The sequence below is a fragment of the Capsicum annuum genome, chromosome 2 (genome assembly GCF_002878395.1).
Source record: "Capsicum annuum cultivar UCD-10X-F1 chromosome 2, UCD10Xv1.1, whole genome shotgun sequence".
Taxonomy (NCBI): Eukaryota; Viridiplantae; Streptophyta; class Magnoliopsida; order Solanales; family Solanaceae; genus Capsicum; species Capsicum annuum.
In genome coordinates, this window is record NC_061112.1 from 146703321 (window position 1) to 146724205 (window position 20885).

General features: G+C 36.1%; 3 protein-coding genes across 4 annotated transcripts; 1 reads left to right on the plus strand and 2 right to left on the minus strand.

The window, feature by feature from the left end:
• The first annotated feature begins 3 nt into the window (after positions 1–3).
• On the plus strand, positions 4–5785 carry LOC107860330 (serine/threonine-protein kinase SRK2I). Of its 2 annotated transcripts, XM_047407405.1 has the most exons (10): positions 441–580; positions 1960–2024; positions 2106–2180; positions 2259–2360; positions 2441–2494; positions 2597–2689; positions 2822–2914; positions 4402–4506; positions 4593–4691; positions 5124–5785. In XM_047407405.1, the coding sequence occupies exons 2-10, from the start codon at positions 1968–1970 to the stop codon at positions 5391–5393; spliced, it is 948 nt and encodes a 315-aa protein (XP_047263361.1). In that variant the 5' UTR covers positions 441–580; positions 1960–1967; the 3' UTR covers positions 5394–5785. The 2 variants fall into 2 exon arrangements, with proteins under 2 accessions (XP_016561134.1, XP_047263361.1); XM_016705648.2 differs by lacking the exon at positions 1960–2024 and having other exon boundaries at positions 4–580.
• A 375-nt stretch (positions 5786–6160) lies between these two features.
• LOC107860329 (probable disease resistance protein At5g66900) lies at positions 6161–10982 on the minus strand. The gene is made up of 5 exons (XM_016705647.2): positions 10030–10982; positions 8787–9178; positions 8156–8538; positions 7561–7766; positions 6161–7443 (listed from the first exon to the last, which is right to left on the minus strand). The coding sequence occupies exons 1-5, from the start codon at positions 10757–10759 to the stop codon at positions 6599–6601; spliced, it is 2556 nt and encodes an 851-aa protein (XP_016561133.2). The 5' UTR covers positions 10760–10982; the 3' UTR covers positions 6161–6598.
• Positions 10983–15095: 4113 nt separating this feature from the next.
• LOC124896095 (probable disease resistance protein At5g66900) lies at positions 15096–20277 on the minus strand. The gene is made up of 5 exons (XM_047407403.1): positions 19341–20277; positions 18089–18477; positions 17425–17807; positions 16754–16971; positions 15096–16635 (listed from the first exon to the last, which is right to left on the minus strand). Exons 1-5 carry the CDS (start codon positions 20260–20262, stop codon positions 15788–15790), a joined length of 2760 nt encoding a protein of 919 aa, XP_047263359.1. The 5' UTR covers positions 20263–20277; the 3' UTR covers positions 15096–15787.
• Positions 20278–20885: the final 608 nt, after the last annotated feature.

Below are 20885 nucleotides of genomic sequence, written 5' to 3' on the forward strand. Positions count from 1 at the left end.
CGTTTCCAACATCCAACTTATCAAAACGACGCCGTCTCTTTCTTCTCTTACCAACTTCTCGTCACTTTCTTCTTCCTCAATCCATTTCAACTGTTGCAGAAAGAGAGAGAAATAAACAAATTAATTAATTAATCATCAACTATAATTAAATAAACAGAAGATATTTTCATTACTTTGCCGACCATACATAAAAATATCTTTCTCCCCAAAAACTTCATGACCGGAAAAAGGTCAAAAAGTACCAAAAAACCACCGCCTTTGTTCCTTATTTCCTCCATTTTCTTCACTAATAGCTTCCTATCCGAGGGCAAAACCGACTTATCACTTCGGTAAACCGATAATCTTCAGCTCTGGTAGGTGGAAGCTTCTGGAATGTAAATCGAGCTTTGAGCATCTGAGGTAGCGAACGAGAATGGATCGAGGTCCGGGTCCGTGTATGGATATGCCGATCATGCACGATAGTGACCGCTATGATTTTGTTAAAGATATCGGCTCCGGTAACTTTGGTGTTGCCAGGTTGATGACTGATAAGCAAACTAAAGAGTTAGTTGCCGTTAAGTATATTGAAAGAGGCGATAAGGTTAGTGTTCAATCAAAATTCGGCTGTTTCATTTGTATAATAAAGTTTTTGATTATAGTATAGTTTGTACAAAGTTCAGGTGAACAATGGGAATAGTGTTGCTCTGTAGTTATGATCTTAGATCTGTCTTTGCTAAATTGTGAATGTTAAATGAGGTGATTCATTGGTGGGAGTTTCTGAAACTTTTTTTTAGTAGATTTATTTATAGCAGGATGATTGTGAGTTTGTGACAAGTTCGTTAAACTCTTTTAACAGAGCATTGATTTGATTTACTGCTGTTTTGGGAAACTATCGAAAAAGGTTACCTAAAAGGGGCTGATTTCGCTTCAACTTTGTTTTCTGGTAGGTGTAGTAACATGTACCAACTTGGTAATTTTTTTGTACTGGGTGATGATAAATTTACTGCTCTAACTGGCTGGAAAAGGTTTTAGCTGGTTTGTCAAGAAAAGTGAACTTGGACTTAACTTGATACCGGAAGCTAGCTCAAGGTGAAAATTGTGCAAGATGATATGAAGAGACTACAACACGTACCACAAAAAATATTACTAGGCGATTTTTTCCTATTTGTCTTGTTGAGCAGAGTTACCCGATGCGTGTGTTTGTGGGAGGTGTCGTGTGGAATTAGTCGAGATGCGTGCAAGTTGGTATGGACATCACTGTTATAGGAGAAATAAGAGTACAACTCATACCCTCAAGTTTTGAACAAATGTGAGACTTTACGCCCATCCTCATGCCTAGGCCTAGATATTTGGAGTGCAAATAAGGTACAATGTCAGTCCAATAGTGAATATCCAACATCATGGATGAGTCTGGTTCTGCTGTGCTGTTCAAAAGTTGGTCTTAACTCAACTTGAGAAGTTAGGGTAAGAGATGAGCATGCAAGAAAACCATATAGAGAGAATATAACTCATACCCGCAACTGTTTGAGCCTCTGACATGGTTTGAGCATATTTAAACAATAGTGCGTATGGAACCCTCATACTCATATTTGTGACTAGACTGACATTCCCATATGTAGATAATCTGAGGAATGGAGAATATATTTTTTGATAATCGAATCGGAGGAATGGAGAATATTACAGTAAAATAAGTTATTCCAGTGGGTTTTTAGTAGCAAAACGTATTGACTGTAATAGTGGCATATGGTCTTTCGGTCTGTATGCATGAATATCTATTTAGGTATTACTGGTTAACTATAATCATGTGCTTATAGCGATGTTTTGCCTTTAGTTACTTGTGTTTTAACATGTTTATATTCTTTACAGTAATGAAGTAAATAAACAAATCAAACCATAAGCTGTGCTTAATATTGATGAAGCTTTGTATTGGATTGTGTGCCAATGCTTAAATGTGACCTGGTCTACTGCTTGCAATTGTAGACCTTTTAATGGAGCCACTCCTAGTTTCTCCCGTCGACACATTAGATGAAAGGAACTGTTCAACAGTATGATGACAAGTTAGTAGTGTGAAGTATGTCAGATCCATATGACACTGCTCATTTCTTCTCCCGTCTTCTGGCTTGCAGATAGATGAAAACGTTCAGCGGGAGATAATCAATCACAGGTCCCTGAGGCATCCTAACATAATTAGATTCAAAGAGGTTTGCCATTGTCTTCCCCTTTAGATCCTGATAGGAGGTTATACATGTATGATTGGTTTGCTCAAAATTTTACGCTAGGTGATTCTGACGCCAACTCATCTCGCTATTGTGATGGAATATGCATCTGGTGGGGAGCTTTTTGAGAGAATTTCTAATGCAGGGCGCTTCAGCGAGGATGAGGTATTAAATCTGCTAACTATAGAGCACTGTGGTTATTGCTGTGTGAGATTTATGAGGTCAAATAATCTCTTCCTGCGCAGGCTCGCTTCTTTTTCCAGCAACTTATATCTGGTGTCAGCTACTGTCACTCCATGGTAATGATTTCCCTGAAATATTTACCCAATTTCTTTCAGTTTATTAAATGTGGAGATCTTGGTTATTTATTTAGCCTGTTTGTGTTCTATTTCTTCTTGAAGCAAGTATGTCATCGGGACTTGAAGCTGGAAAATACATTGCTTGATGGAAGCCCTGCTCCTCGGCTAAAAATTTGTGATTTTGGTTATTCCAAGGTAATAGGTCTGCCCCATCATTAGCCACTGATAGGGCCATCTCAGGTGGTCTGAATTTTGTACAAAGATACATATATAGCGGTATACTTGTGTGTGCCCTGGTCTCTTAATCATGACTTGCACTTTTTGCAGTCTGCGCTGCTGCATTCACAGCCAAAATCAACAGTGGGAACTCCTGCTTATATCGCACCAGAAGTTTTGTTGAGGCAGGAATATGATGGCAAGGTAAAATGGTTTTATGCGTTAGTACTGTTCATGTAAAAAAAGCAATAACAGCAAGTACCATTAATTTTTGTTATGGAATTTTCTTCTGTGATGCATATGAATCCTTCCTGCACTTACAAATCGGATTTCTGTTTGACTTGACATTTACTTATTGTCATCTGGAATGTCCAGCTGAGCATGCTTCTTGTCCACCAAAATAGGGAGAAGAAGGCAGATGGTTTTCTTGATGAACAGAAGCATAAGAGGATTCAGTAGATTACCTGACTTCACCCCCCTTCCATTAGTGTGCTCCAGAAAGGAGGAGCAAATAGTGACTGGATTCGTGCCCACCAAAAAGAAAGAGAGAATAAGTAGATATGAAATTTAGGCCATCTTAAAGGTGCCTAAAAAGATAATAGTACATATATGAGTGACTGAAATATAAAGAAAGTTGAAACTAATAAAAGGATCATTTGTGGCCCATTTTGCTCAAGGCCACATTATGTTGGGGTAAGCTATCTTGTATGTGCAGCTGTCTAGGTTCAAATCCTTTTTGGGGTTTCGACGACTTCATCTCTACACAATAGCTAGTCTAGTCCTGTTATTTGTAGTTATATTGTATACTTAATAGCGAGCTTCTAGAAGTTTGGAAATTTGTTCAGAAAAAATGGATCAGAGTCATAAATTCAGAACAAAACCTTGCTATTTCTGAACTTAAGTTCCTAGGGACTAGATTCTGTTAGCGCTGGCCAGTTGGACAAGCTCTAATGTTGATTCGAGTTAACCAACCTAGTTAAAAAAGGGCAGCCCGGTGCAATAAAGCTCCCGCTATGCGCAAGGTCCGGGGAAGGGCCTCACCACAAGGGTGTAGTGTACGCAGCCTTACCTTGCACTTCTGCCAGAGGCTGTTTCCAAGGCTTGAACCCGTGACCTTCTGGTCACATGTCAGCAACTTTACCAGTTACTTCAAAGCTCCCCTTCAACCTAGTCAGAATGTAATAAAAATTAGACCTTGTATGTGTTTATATAGTGAAGGATTCTGGGTTTCTGATGGAGGAGAAGTGGGAAGGACAAACACTTCTAGTGCGGACAAGTCGCAAAACAAAGTATTGTAACTAGAATGTACCTCAACTTTCTCTGTAACTAGCTTATGTAGGTTTATATTGTGGAGGGTACTTTTGTTGCTGGATTTAAGGTATCTGGTGGGTTTTACTTAATGCAAGTTGCACGGAAAGTTGTGGATATTTTAATTGTGTGGCTTCTGGCTATATAATATTTGTTCTATTACCATCCATGAATTTTACCTCAACTGTGACCTTGTAACATATGTTTCAGTCTTTTTTCTTTCAAGGATGTATAACACTTCATTCTGAGCATATGTTAATTTGTTTTTTGATGTGTTGGGTATTTACTATTTATCTATTATGTTTGCGTATTCTTGTAATTTGGTGCTATTTTAACATGAACTTCAATCAACAGGAGAATGTCACAGATTGTTTTTATTTCAGATTGCAGATGTGTGGTCGTGTGGAGTGACATTGTATGTCATGTTAGTGGGTGCATACCCTTTTGAGGATCCTGATGAACCAAAAGATTTTCGGAAGACGATCAATGTACATCTTAATCATTGCAATGATTTTGTTCCAATTTCTTTTGGAATTTTTATTACAAAAAAGTTAATCTGCTTTTTGCTACGCAGAGAATCCTGAGCGTGCAGTATTCTATGCCTGAGAACATTCAGATATCTGAGGAATGTCGCCACTTAATCTCAAGGATCTTTGTTGGGGATCCGGCACAGGTTAGTGGGGTTTTAGAGTAATCTGCATGCAGAAATTGGTGGATGGATTTTTGGCATTTTTCTGTTGTGTGATTGCATTGGGACCTCAATTATGATTTGAGATCATGCTTGCCTACTGACCACCATCCAATAACATTGTATCTAAGGCATCTAGTTTGTTGTCCCAAGTTCCTTCTTATACAGATCTGTTTGACTGACATGAAGTTGACGAATATAATTTGACTTGTGTATTATACTTCTAGTAGTAGGAAATTCATACACTTGTTATATGAATATAATCTGGAGCAGATAGAACAATAACCAGAATACTATAGTTTCTTTACGTGTGAAAAACTTTTTGAGATATTGAAACAAGTGTAACATAGTAGTCTTGAAGACAATGTCGCCTGTAGTTGTTACTTATGCTTAAGTCATCTTTTGCACATGGCACAGAGGATCACAATGCCTGAAATCAGAAATCATGTATGGTTTTTGAAGAATCTTCCAGCGGACTTGATGGATGATAAGATGATTAGCGACCAGTTTGAAGAGCCCGATCAGCCAATGCAGAGCATAGATACGATCATGCAAATTATCTCAGAGGCAACAGTGCCACCAGTTGGCTTGTATAACTTGGAAATGATGGATGATGACATGGATGACTTGGATTCAGATCCTGATCTTGATATTGATAGTAGCGGGGAGATCATATATGCAATGTGAGTGCATGCCATGGTTGTGAAAAGAAAGTTGTATCTGCAATCGCATTTCTGGACTTGTTTGTGCGTAAGGCTTAGAGATTATTTGAAGGCTCAGCAGCAAGAACATGGGGGTATTTTCAGTGCTTGTAATTAGTCAAGTTCTTATCCTGGAAGGGGCTCTTAGTGTGCCCATGAATTATTTCTCGTATCAGCATAGGAGGAATTGGCTGAAAAAGTAATGGAGTTTTTATACTTAGAGTTCATAATCTTATTATAGTACCATACAGTGCAGTTATTTTGTGACTCTTGTACTTGCTTATTTGCATTTGTATCAAACGAACCATGTGTTCTTTGTGGTGTTTGTAAGTTGAGATGCTTGTAGTCCTGGGGCTTATGTATTACGATGTTTGCACAGATTTTCCTCCTTGTATAGTTTTAACTAGTCCTTCTGGCTGATGCTACGCTTTGCTTAATAGTGAAGTGCGTTATCGTATAATGGTCAAGCGACAGTAACATCTTAGGCCTCATTTGTTCATATCTGAATGATTAAGATGATGTCTTTATATCTGAACACTAAATGAGATGTGCTGGTAAATCTTTTTGCAATGCTACAGCAAAAAGCCTCAATTCCAATATAAGTTGGGGTTAGTTATATGAATCCGCAGATGATGCTTCATCTTGGCAGGTCTGTCCAATATGATACAAGAATCACCAAGTTCTCTTGGGAGACAATCAAATACAGCAAGAAATCAGCCCCATAGAAATTTCTTTGCTAATGATACTAACTTCTTAGCAAACAAGTATCTATATTAAAATGGATTGCAGAGCATGGCATTTTACAATGCTTAAACAGGAATACATCAGTCTAATGACCTTTCCAAATTTCAGGATACATAGGGATGGCCCTTCGATAAAATCAATATACTAAATTATTAATTGTGCTTCTCAATATTAAAACTTACACCAGACTGCTTCAGCTACTAGCTTTTCTCCATTAGAACTCTCAACGAAAGCTCCTCATAAGATGTCAATTCCTGACAGTGATATGAACCTCATCAAGTCGCCACAAGAAACTTCCCTTGATTGTTGTGGCTGACCAAGTTATTCCAGAGTTTGCTTCGCACTATCCATCCATATTCAAGTTCCGCCAAGGTATGTTTGCTTTGCACTATCCATCCATATTCAAGTTCCACCAAGGTAAGTGCTCCTACAGCATCTTACTTCAAATCAAATAAACAATGACTTGTGCAGCAAATTCAGATTGATTTCCTTTATCACGGTGATTCTCAGATTCCTCAGATATTCCTTAAAGAATTCCCATAAAGAGGCTGTTTCTTCATCACATACAACATCTTCCAACTTTACTAGTTTTAGCACAGAATTGGGCAGCTCAGAAAACCCCAGGCGGCTCCCCATGCAGACGGTCTGTAAAGAACTGAGTTGATCCATTTCCATTGGCAAGTAATCCATCTCCACACAATCATATACATCAAGAAATTCCAATTTATTAAGTTTTACTATCGACTCTGGCAACTCAGCCAATTTTGTGCAAGAATGAAGCCTTAATACTTTCAAATTCGTCAACTTTCCAAGCTCTTCGGGAAGGGCAACCAGTTCGTGACAATAACAGATGCTGAGCTTTTTAAGATCAACAAGATCACATATCTCAGCTGGCACTTCTACTAGATCGTTGCAGTGCTCGATATTCATCTCTACGAGTTTTGGCCACATGTGAGGGATCTTTGCAGCAGAGTTTTCAAATGCCTCCCTGATTTCACACATGATCAGGGAGATTTTGCGCAAATTTGGTAGTTGCAGATTGGCTGTGAAAATGGAAGTAACTGAAATGCGTTCCAGGTTGATTCTCTTAAGATTGAGCAGAGAACAAAGCTGAAAGTTATTCAATGTGGCTGGGAAGAAACTATTATTTGTCACAACCAGTGTCTTCAATTGGTTCATTTGCTCTACAAAAGGGGGTAAATTGTAGGTCCTTGTTTCAAAGTTCAACACAAGTACTTCAACTTTAGGAAATTGCCTGTCACAGTCAGACCAGTCGGAGGAGAATTTTTCATCTGCAATTCAGATTTATGATGTGGTAACTATGTAGCAGAGACAAGATGAAGCAAATTTGCAGAAGACATTTCCAATTTTGACCAAAAAAGGAGAAGGGATGGATAAGGATATCAAACCTGTGATTATAGACAAAACCTCCGCTTGAAGTGGTTGAAGTCTTTGCTCAAACCACCTCAAGTCATTCCCCTTGATGTTGATGTATATTCTCATTCTCTCTTCTACCGGCTTCTCATCACACTGGTGGATGACCAGTTCTCTAAGCATATCATGCTGCTGTATGTAATGCAAGTTATGTAAGCCAAGAACTGCTGGTGCATCCTGTCTGTGAATCAGTGTGATTTAAGTTTTAATCAGATATTCAAGAAGTAATCTGTTCAAGGATATCAGCTAACTTGATAAGCCAGCCACTGGAGTGTTCTACTGGTGGAACTCTATGCGTTCCAATTATTCTTATGTCATGAAGTTTAATAATTTTCTCCCCAAAATAATTTAGAAGGTGGAAAAGAATTTTCATCGCTTAAGCACATTAAAAATTGGTGCGCACAAACAGATAGTCGGCAAGTGTGTACATGTGATCTAACTCTGTTGCTTCTTGTTTCTCCCAGCCTTTTCCCCTTTAACATTTTTCTACTTTGGTTCCACATACAGATTACATGTATGAAGTAGCAAACACACACTACAGTTTCAAGACAAAATTGAAGCCAGTTATACCTTGCAAGGGCGAGATTAACTAGGTTTTGTGAAGAAAGTTCAAAGAAGATGGCCATTGCAGTCCTGCCATCTTCACCTAGATTGTATCGTTCCACCCAAATATCCAAAAGAGCAGCAGGATGAATTCTTTGATCTTCAGGAAATGATCCCAAATCCAGGTAGCAGTCTCTAAATGTAGTTGTTTCTCTGCTGTAAAGAGCCTTTTCATCCAAGGCATCAATGCTGGCTTGCAAAGAACGAAGCAAATCATTCTCAGTAGGGAAGAGAATTTGTCTTTTAGACTGCATCATTACTCTATCAAACCAGATCCCCTCAGGCTGGCCACACAATGACCGGCCTACAACTCGAAGAGCCAGTGGAAAACCGCCACAACTTCTCAACACCTGCTATTGCATGCCATCATTTAGATCCACAAAGCAGAGAACTTTATAAGTTGTATGAGTTTGGGGATGTCCTATTTCCCCAACGAGGGTGGGGGAGGGAGGAGCTGCCCTATTTTGCTCATGTATTATAGCTAGTGCATAATAGATTTGCTCCTTTTATTTTTTTGTACGTTATCTTTACATTTTGTGTATATTTATAACCAAGTAATTACTCAAAAGACCTACATAAACGAAATTTTTTTTTTTACCTTATGAACAAGATCAAGTCGCACATTAGGGGTGCCATCTTTAAAAGCTGACGTGCAGAAGAGAGCCTTTGCATCCTTGTCGCTCAAAAGCTTTAATTTATATGTATCGAATCTTGGAAACACAAATCTAGAAGTGACCAAAATCTTAAATCCAGGTAACTGCAATATAAGATTCTCGATGATGAAATTTGATTCATACCAAACATCATCCAACACCAGCAATACAGGATGTGATGTACTTCTCCTAAGGAGATTATTGAGTTGGCAGATTGCATCATGCTCATTAGCAAACTCTGGGACCTTGTAGTCTTTCTTCTCAAAAATTTCCCCAACAATGCGTCGGATGTTTGGTGTTTTGGTAACAGCGACAAAAAAGATGCTCCTGTATTTGGCTGTTAAGAGACAATTAGATCAAAAATGCTGAATATACAGCAAGAAGCTTAATAGACCATGATGAAACGTTACATGTCAACTATGCTTCCCATAATTCAGTATTCTGTGTAGATACAAGTGGATTAACACAAAAAGAAGCTATATTTCTTCTATTATGGGATAAGAGACAAGCTAGTCTTTAGGTACAAGGGGCTTTCTTTCACACCACCAAAAGGATATTGTGACACCAGAGGAAGAGAAAAAGTTATACATACAGTAAATCACAACCCAGGACACAATTTCTCTTAACAAGAAAACACAACTTTACATGCGTGTGAAGTACTCAAGTGGTTCCTACGAAATCATAAAACTAAAACGCATACATATCAGAATTCAACTCATAAACCGATTGAGTAAGAAGCTAGCCTTCAAGTTCATGCCACAGACAAATAGGAGAATGAGTTGATTGAATTTTCTTCCAAAGGAGATTACGTAATTATTCCGACAACAACAACATACACAATGTAATATAAAGTGGGGTTTGCGGAGGATAGAGTGTATGCAGACCTTACCACAACCTTAGAGACGGAGAGGTTGTTTCCAAAAGACCCTCGACTCAAGGGGCAAATAGTCCAAAGCAGTCCAGAAAAAGAAATAGAAATAGCAGATAGTAATAGGACAACAACTACAACAAAATGATATGACAGTCGAAGTACAAGCAACAAATAATAATCGAAATGAAGGACCAGAAGCTACAAGAGCAATACTAGAACTACTGGTATGGACGGATAACAATTACTGAAATACATGACATGCATATCACAGACTAGAAATGACTAATTAAACGACAAAAAAATAAATATGCAAGTACCTTTGATATCCTCTTCTTGACAAACCATTGCTGCCAAAGTAGTCTTCCCACAGGCAGGAGGTGCTGAAAGAACCAACACTTGATCTTTCTGTTGAAGCAACTTCAATTTCAATTCTTGAAGTGGCACTTGAAACCCAACCACAGAATCAGGAACTGGAGGCACATCAGACCATCCTGAAAACCCATTTGAGCTACCAAAACTAGAACCATTCGTCCACCCTGAAGACCCAATCGAATTCGTAAATCCAACACTACTCCCCGATGACCCGTACCCCGTCAACGAAACATTCCTCATCATCGAGTGAATCTCATCCAATTTCTTATGATTTTCATTAACCTTGACCAGAATCAATTTACTATCCCTACACACCTGAATCAACCCATGCACCTGACAGAACTTCACTAGTGAATTCTCCAATTTGGTCAGTTTCCTCGAGTAATTCCATTTCTTCAAAGCGTCGTAGCATTTAGCCTTGGAACACTTGCGGACTAGCTCTTCACCTTCCATCAGTTTCTTCTTGAACATCTCTATTTCTTCGTCGCGGCCGTTCAGGGCATTACTGAGCTTCTGAATGTCGGTGAAAACTGGTTCGATGTCCATCAGTGTTTGTTTCAAGCTGAGGAATTTGGAACGGAAAGTGGCGATGTTGAAGCCAACATCAACAACTGTTTTGAGTAGTAGGTCGAATACTGGACCTAAAGCAGCCCCTCCCACCAGAGAAGCGGCCATTGCTACGTAAACTGGAAAAAGGTTTAGGCCACTTGGGAAAGTCTTTGGCGAAGCGAGTGAACTATATCGCTCAGAGACATCCTTGTCCTAGGAAAAGCAGATGACAATTGGTCCGATGTTTCGTCACCAACTGTGTGTTGACTTTTGGAGTGATGTGAAGCAGGAGTTGTTTGGATTCGAAGTCTTCTTTTCATTTGTGATTTTATTTTGAAGTACGTAAGGCGTTTGCAAATGAAAAATTAGAATTTTTAAAGTTGGAGTCGAAATTAAAGTTGAAGTTGTGTTTTTTTATGATTATAACTGGAGTTGTTTTTGAATTTTTGTAAGAGAAAAAAACACAAAAAAAATGAAAACAATTTTTTCTTGTTTTTCATTTTTCCAAATACAACTTCAATTTGTGTTTGAAATTCTCATGGCCAAACATTAACTTATAATTAAATTTGACATAAGTGAATTTTTTTTCAAAAAAGTATAAAAAAATCATGGTCAAACGAGCCCTAAGCATACACTAAGCGATTAAAATTGCTTTGGAGTGCTTGCGTTTAATATAATAATTAATATTAGCTTGACAACAGATAAAAGTAAAGGTAAATTGAAAAAGTTATCGTTAATTTTAAAAAATGAATAGTTTATTAAAAAATGTGATTAAGCCAAAACGAACCCTTAAAGAATGAACCATGTAAATAAGGACTTGCTAAGTTTACGTGGTACCCCCTTTAGATTCTTTTTCTTAATGCAAAATCAACTAATTATGACAAATTCTAATTCAATTGAACTACAGAAACCGATTGAAAGTTTCTTAATACTCCCTCCGATTTAGAATAAGTAAATTATTGGGGCATTTATTAATATTTCAAAATGAATTATTATTTTTTTTTTCAAATTTGTCCTTATGATTTGACAATCAATTAACTTTTGAAAAGATATTATAAGGTCAACTTTTTTTTTTTGAATAAACATGAAAAGTTGTGTTAAACTTACGTTTTTAATGTTTTTTCTTTAATATATGTGTTAAAATTTAATAATTCATTTATTATGAAACGGAGAGAGTACAAACCCTATTCTACCCTTCACGTGGTTAGCTAGTAGTCCTATTGAACTATTTTTCCATCACATGACTTTTCAAACCCTGCATCTGGATTACAAATCGTCCACGTATGACAAGAACTAGTAACTAACTAGTTGGGAATTACTGTACAATTTCTACATTAGTGTTACACGGCAAGGTTCACGTACGAATTTAACTATATGACAACGGAGGTAATGTTTTTCTTTTATGCATAAAACAATATGCACAGGGTGTGAAAAATGCAAGAACAACAAGCAGAATCATCTTTGGACAATTGATCAACAGTCACTCATGTCCTCAACTATCGACTTCTGTTTGACGGGAAGTCTTTCGGGTCAACTATCTGTTCTTTCCGAGAATTATTATAATATGTAAAACTAATTTATATTTATAATATATTATAAGTGTGAATACCCTTTGAGAATTCATTTGAATTTTTTGATCTTATTAAAAAACTCTCCTATAGATAAAATCGTCTTTTTACTATTTTTCTCAAATATACATAAATATAAATATTAATAATATATATTTTTTCAAAAATAAAGAGATCATTATTTTTGCCAAAAAGTTTCTCATAAGAGTCCTAACCTATATTGGCACATATTGCCGCATAGGAGTACTATTTTGACAAAAGTAAAATCTACCTTATTTTTGAAAAATAAAACAAGCTAAGATTGTGCTATGTTGATTAGAGTTCAATTAGGATTATGCTACGTAAATTAGAGTTCAAACCTAATAAAGTCCTATATATAATCGTAGGAAATTTTTTCTTTATACCAATTAAGATTTGTGCTGTTCGTTTGAAACTAGATTTTCAACATAATATGCCCAAGATGAATTCTTCTTTTTTAATATTTTTTGTGTTTCTCTTTCAGGTGAAATTTTTAAATTGAATTTTCCTTTTTAATAATTTATCGTGTTTCTCTTTCAGGTAAAATTTAAATAATGAATTCTCTCCTTTTTATAAATTCTTATATTTCTCTTTGAGTTAAAAATATTTACTCGAAATTGGACAAAACAAGCATGCCTCCATAGAGCATAAACAGTGAAAGATTATAAATATTGAACGAAGAATTAGATCTGAAACTTCGGCTCCAAATTCTTTTCCAAGTAAGCCTAATTTGTCTTGGTATTTTTTGCTGAATAAACTTATTTGTTTTTTTTAATATAATCATATTATCTGTCAGCTTGTGCGTATCTTAATTAATTTCACATTACCACCAACAATACGAACCAGGTATTATTGTTATGTATTTTCAAAAGAAATTTTACCCAATTTGATTGAATTATGAAATTTTATAGATTGAATCTTTTGAATGTTCATTTGGAAATAGGGTGGACTTAATAAGAGAAGAATTTTTGATAATGATTCAATGATTTATGTTTTTCACTTTAGCTTACATTTTTACTTTTGTAGCTTTTGAAATTGCTTCCAGCTCAAAATGGTCAGATTGAGGTCGGCACTCAGGTGCATATTGCATATGTTTCAACTATTAATTAAACTTTTTGTTATTCATTAAAATTAAATAGATAAAAGTGATATTTTTTATTATTATATTATTATCTTTATTATATTTGTAACTATTTTTATAATATTTCAATTGATAGCACCTCAACTTGAATTTGTCAATTCCATCACAATATCTAATATACAAGTTAATTCATACAATTAAGAATTCATTAAAATAGAACATATCGTACATCTGATTGAAACTATATCTAACTTAATTCATATAACTAAGGATTCTTAAAATAGAATATGAAGTCTAATTAAACTATGCCAGATGCGTTTGTCTTATTCATTTAGTTTTAAATGCATCAACTGTTAAATAATTCTGAAAGTGAGCCTAAACTTGAACCTTATTTACTATTGCATAACATTAGTTGGAAGTAGATCAAGTCCACACACACATCTCTCTCTCTCTCTATATATATAAAATCTATAATTAATAATATATTAAAAGTGTAAAAACTCTTAAAAAAGTATTTTGAACTTTTTTTCCTTCATTAAAAGATTCTTATTTAGACAAAACTGTCTTTTCACTATTTTTTAATTTATTATTTAATTATTCTTTATTATATTAACTAGATTTTTTAAAATACGTGGGATTCATAAAATATATGGTAGGAAAATTAATTAATATTTTTCTTTAGACTACTTCCTAAAATATATGAGACTCTTAAAATATATGGTAAAATAATACTCTCAATACTTCTATAAATATTGAGATATACGTTAAACTAGAGAAAGAATCGATTTGCCTATTGGAAAAATATGATTGATGCTTATCTATCTTGATTCGATTGTATGTCTAGATGGATGGTGAATGCTTGATTTTTTAACCCTCAACTTCTTCATTATTTTTGTCAGCATAATAGAATTGAACATATGTGTGTGTGTGTATATATATATATATATATATATATCTTCTTTGTTTTCATTCAAAATCATTCTTTAGGGTCAAAATTTTTGCTCAGACAAGAACTATTTGGATCAAAATTAAAGCTTTGTGATCATTATTGTATGTTTTTTATAGTTTACAGGTCGTAGATGAATGTCGGTTGGCTTTGAAGAATTTCTTGTGTAAATGTTAGGTTTAATTATATTGCTTTGATATCTTTATTATCTTATTATTTTATTTTAATTTACAGATGCTAGATGAATGTGGGTCGACTTTGAATTTTTTTTTTTTTAAAGGTCAGATTTAATTGTATTATCATAATACCTCTATTAGTTTGTTATTTTGTGGTAGTTTACAGTTCATAGATAATATCGACGGCTTTGAGAGATTTTTGTGCGTAAAATTTAAGTTTAATTGTAATGTTTTGATATCACTTTTATTGTATTATTTTGTTACAATTTACAGGTGATAAATAAATGTTGGTCGGCTTTGAGGATTTTTTTTATGTAAAGGCTAGGTTTAATTGTATTATTTTGATATCTCTATTATCGTATTATTTTGTTATTGTTTACAGATGGTAGATGAGTGTCGGACGACTTTGAGAAAATATTTGTGTGTAAAGATTAGATTTGATTGTATTATTTTGATATCTCTATCATTGTATTATTTTATTGCAATTTACAGATGGTAGATGAATGTCAGATTGATTTTTAAAAATATTTTTGATAAAGATTAGATTTAATAAATAAATTCTCCATCTTTTCATACTCAAAAGATATTAAATTTAATTATTTTCTACACTTTTATTATTTAAACAATTATCCTATTTAATATAATATTTGAACTCATTAAAGTGAGGTAAATGTAGACGAACTTGCAAATAAATATATATATTTACTATTATTACAAGTGTTTTAGTACATTCAACAATCTGTTCTTGTTCTGCAGCTTGGTCTTCATTTTCTTCACCCTCTCCGCTATGGCACTGTAATATGTGCCACATTTCTCTGCCACGGCGCTATAATACGTGTGGGATCGGACCCTTACTCGCTGCCCCCAAGTCTTTGATAATCCCTGCATCGCCATGTACTTAAAAAGCACAACTAGACATAGGTAAGTTAGCACTACAGATATAATTAATTACCAAGGTAGAGAAGCGTAAGTAAATCAAGATGGCTGGCCACAACCGAAAGCAACCCCAAAGAAGCTACAGTTCCCACAAAGACGAACCACTCTCTCTCAGTACTCACGCTAAACAGAAACCATAGGCTTTTCTCAACCAATTCACGGAATTTGGTGCCTGCTTCCACAACTGATGTACATCCTTGACATGTCCAGGGGCTCACCACCTGGATTTACTGAGTTCTTGATCAGCGGAGGGAAAGGACATTACTTTGGTCCGTCACCACTTAATGCCATAGTGACCAAGTCGCCACAAGAAACTTCCCTCGATTGTTGTGGTTGACCAAGTTATTCCAGAGTTTGCTTCGCACTATCCATCAATATTCAAGTTCCACCAAGGTAAGTGCTCCAACAGCATCTTCATCTTACTTAAAATCAGATAAACAATGACTTATGCAGCAAATTCAGATTGATATCTTCCTTTATCACAGTGATTCTCAGATTCCTCAGATATTTCTTAAAAGATTCCCATAAAGAGGCTGTTTCTTCATCACATACAACGTCTTCCAACTTTACTAATTTTAGTACAGAATTGGGCAGCTCAGAAAACCCCAGGCGGCTTCCCATGCAGACGGTCTGTAAGGAACAGAGTTGATCCATTTCCATTGGCAAGTTATCCAGCTCCACGCAATCATATACGTCAAGAAATTCCAATTTATTAAGTTTTACTATCGACTCTGGCAACTCAACCAATTTTGTGCAAGAATGAAGCCTTAATACTTTCAAATTTGTCAACTTCCCAAGCTCTTCGGGAAGGGCAACCAGTTCGTGACAATAACAGATGCTGAGCATTTTAAGATGAACAAGATCACATATCTCAGCTGGTACTTCTACTAGATCGTTGCAGTGCTCGATATTCATCTCTACGAGTTTTGGCCACATGTGAGGGATCTTTGCAGCAGAGTTTTCAAATGCATCCCCGATTTCACACATGATCAGGGAGATTTTGCGCAAATTTGGTAGTTGAAGATTGGCTGTGAAAATGGATGTAACTGAGATGCGTTCCAGGTTGATTCTCTTAAGATTGAGCAGAGAACAAAGCTGAACGTTATTCAATGTGGCTGGGAAGAAGCTATTATTTGTCACAACCAGTGTCTTCAGTTGGCTCATTTGTTCTACAAAAGGGGGTACGTTGTAGGTCCTTGTTTCAAAGTTCAACACAAGTACTTCAACTTTAGGAAATTGCATGTCACATTCAGACCAGTCGAAGGAGAATTTTTCATCTGCAATTCGGATTTATGTTGTGGTAATTATATAGCAGAGACAAGATGAAGCAAATTTGCAGAAGACATTTCCAATTTTGACCAAAAGGAGGAAAAGGGATGGATAAGTATAACAAACCTGTGATTATAGACAAAACCTCCGCTTGAAGTGGTTGAAGTCTTTGCTCAAACCACCAACCAGGAAAGAAATTCTCCTTGATGTTGATATACATTCTCATTCTCTCTTCCATCGGCTTCGGCTTTTCATCACACTGGTGGATTACCAGTTCTCTCAGCATATCATGCTGCTGTACGTAATGCAAGTTATGTAAGCCAAGAACTGCTGGTGCATCCTGTCTGTGAATAAGCATGAACTAAGTTTGATCAGATATTCGAAAAGGAATCTATTCAAGGATATCAGCTAACTTGATAAGTTCAACAATCCGACACACAGAAGTAGTACACAACAAAAAGGTGGAACCAGGATAAAATGAAGCCAACCACTGGAATGTTCTGCTAGCGGAACTCTATAAGTTCCCATTATTCAATGTCATAAAATTTATTAATCTTCTCCAAAAGAATTTAGAAGGTGGAAAAGAATATTCATGGCTTCAGCAAATTAAATATTGATGCATAGAAACAGATAGCCTGCAAGTGTGTACATGTGACCATCTAACTCTGTTGCGTCTTTCTTTCTCCCCTCCCTTTCCCCTTTAACCAACATTTTTCTACTTTAGTTCCATGTACTGATTACATGTATGAAAAAGCAAACACAGTACAGTTTCAAGAAAAAATTGAAGCCAGTTATACCTTGCAAAGGCGACATTAACGAGGTTTTGTGAAGAAAGTTCAAGGAAGATGGTCATTGCCTTCATGCCATCTTCATCTAGATTGTATCGTTCCACCCACATATCCAAAAGAGCAGCAGGATGAATTCTTTGATCTTCAGGAAATGATCCTAAATCCAGGTAACAGTCTCTCAATGTAGATGTTTCTCTGCTGTAAAGAACTTTTTCATCCAAGGCATCAATGCTGGATTGCAAAGTACGAAGCAAATCATTCTCAGTAGGGAAGAGAATTCGTCTTTTAGACTGTTTCATTACTCTGTCAAACCAGATCCCCTCAGGCTGGCCACACAATGAACGGCCTACAACTTTAAGAGCCAGTGGAAAACCACCACAACTTCTCACCACCTGCCATTGAATGCCGTCATTTAGATCCACAAAGCAGAGAACTTCATCTAAGTTATATGAAATTAGGGAGGTCGTATTTTCCCTAAGAATGTATCATCTTTAACCCATAACAAGAGAAGGGGGCTGGGAGCAGGAGGCAGCTTCCCTATTTCGCTCGTCTTATAGTTGGTGTTTGATGGATTTGCTCCTTTATTTTTTTTGTGTGTTATCTTTACATTTTGTTTATATTCATAACTGAATAATTAGTCAAAAGATCTTTGTAAACAAAGATAGCCTTTTACCTTATCAACAAGATCAAGTCGCACATTAGGGCTGCTATCTTTAAAAGCTGAAGTGCAGAAGAGAGCCTTTGCATCCTTCTCACTCAAAAGCTTTAATTTATATGTATCAAATCTTGGAAACACAAATCTTGAAGTGACCAAAATTTTAAATTCAGGTAACTGAAATATAAGATTCTCAATGATGAAATCTGATTCAGACCAAACATCATCCAACACCAGTAATACAGGCTGAGATGTACTTCTCAGGAGGTTATTGAGTTGGCGGATTGCATCATGCTCAGTAGAAAACTCTGGGACCTTGCAGGCTTTCTTCTCAAAAATTTCCCCAACAATGCGTTTGATGTTCAGTGTTTTGGTAACAGTGACAAAAAAGATGTCCTTGTATTTGGCTGTTAAGAGACAATAAGATCAAATAGGCTGAAAGTTCAGCAAGTAGCTTAATAGAAAATGATTTAAGATACACGTCCATAGGCTTGCCAGAATTTCGGCATTCTGTATAGCTATAAGTAGATTTACAATAAAAGAAGCGATATTTCTTCTTTTATGGGATAAAAAACAAGCTACTCTTTAGGTACAAGGGGATTTCTTTCACACCATCAAAAAGATATTGTGACACCAGAGGAAGAGGAAAAGCTATACATACAGTAAATCACAACCCATAACACAATTTCTCCTTTCTCTTTCCTTTGCCTAACAAGAAAACACAACTTTGCGTTCATGTGATGTATTCAGGTGGTTCCTATGCAAGCATAAAACTAAAACGCATGCATATAAGAATTCAACTGATAAACCGACAGAATAAGAGCTGGCCATCAAGTTCATGCCATTTGAAGACAAAGGGGAGAATGAGCTAATTGAACTTTCTTCAACAACATACCCAGTATAATACAAACAGGGGTTTGGGGAGGATAGAGCTTATGCATACCTTACCCCTACCTCGGAGGTAGCGAGGTTGTTTCCAGTAGGCACTCAGCTGCAAATAGTATGAGGCAGTCCAGAAAAAGAAGTAACAGAAATAGCAGACAGTAACAGGACAACTACTACAACAAAATGATATGATAGTCGAAGTACAAGATAACAAATAATAACAGAAATTGAAGTACCAGAAGCTACAGGAGCAATACTACAACGACTGGTATGGACGGATAACAAATTGATATACATGACATGCATATTACACATTACGAAGAATTAAACAAGAAAAACAGTGTGAGATACATTTTACATGGCAAAAAAATAAATAGGCAACTACCTTTGATATCCTCTTCTTGACAAACCATCGCTGCCAAAGTAGTCTTTCCACAGCCAGGAGGAGCAGAAAGAACCAACACCTGATCTTTCTGTTGAAGCAACTTCAATTTCAATTCTTGAAGTGGCACTTGAAACCCAACCACAGAATCAGGAACTGGAGGCACATCAGACCATCCTGAAAATCCATTTGAGCTACCAAAACTAGAACCATTCATCCATCCTGAAGACCCAATCGAATTCGTAAATCCAATACTACTCCTCGACAACGAAAGACCTTTCACCATCGATCGAAGCTCATCCAATTTCTTACCATTATCATTAACCTTAACCAGAATCAATTTACTATCCCTACACACCTGAATCAACCCGTGTATCTGACAGAATTTCACAAGTGAATTTTCCAACTTGGTCAGTTTCCTGGAGTAATTGCATCTCTTAAACGCGTCGTAGCGTTTAATCTTGGAGCACTTGAGAACTAGCTCTTCACCTTCCATCAGCTTCTTCTTGAACATTTCTGTTTCTTCTTCACGGCCGTCTAAGGCCTTGTTTAGCTTCTCAATGTCGGCGAATACCGGTTCGATGTGAAGTAATGTTTGCTCCAAGCTGAGGAATTTGGAACGGAAAGTGGCGATGTTAATGCCAACATCAACAACTACTTTGAAGAGTTTGTCAAAGACTACACCCAGAGCAGCTCCTCCCAACAGAGCTCCGGCCATTTGGGCAAAGTGCGTAGGTTGAAGCGAGTGAAGTACACTGGAGAGTCTGTCTTGCCTTGGAGTTTTTAAGGCATCGATTACTGTTGCTTGCCGAGAAAAATGTCTTTGAAAAGAGATGGTAATTGGTCGGAAGTTTCCTGTAGAATTGACTTTTGCACTGATGTGATGGAGTACACGAGTGAAATGAATATATTCTTCTCTTTCCATTTGTTGGTTGTTTACTCCCTCCTTTATTTTTGTCTTAGACACGTGATTTAATAAACTACTGTTCATTTTTACAAAACTTTAGCAATTTATCCTTCATTAAATTTTATCAATTTTCAAATTAATTTTAATTGAAATATTTAAACTCAATAATATATTAAATAATTATAATTAAAGGCTTAAACATACATTTATTTAGGAATAAAATCACAACTCAACAGAAACACCTGTAAAAAAAAAAATATAGAGAAAATATTCTATTATATGTTAAATTGATTATCCAACAATGAAACATTCATTTATGTAATTATCAATTTGTTCTGAGATAATACATCGAAACACCCCCTAAACTTATAGCCAAAATTTACTTTAGACCCTAAACTTGTATGACAATTATTTACCCTCTTAACAACTTTGAACTGAATTTATTTCACCCCTCTAAATCTTATCCAAAGTCAAAGACTAGGTAGTGTTGGACACGCGCGTTTTTTATTCGTCCACGTCATTTAATGAATTCATTTACTAAAATCCGACCCATCCCTTACAAAAACCCAACCCAACCCTAATAAAGCCGACCCAATCATTAAAACCCAACCCAACCCTGACAAATACCCCTAATTTCCTCA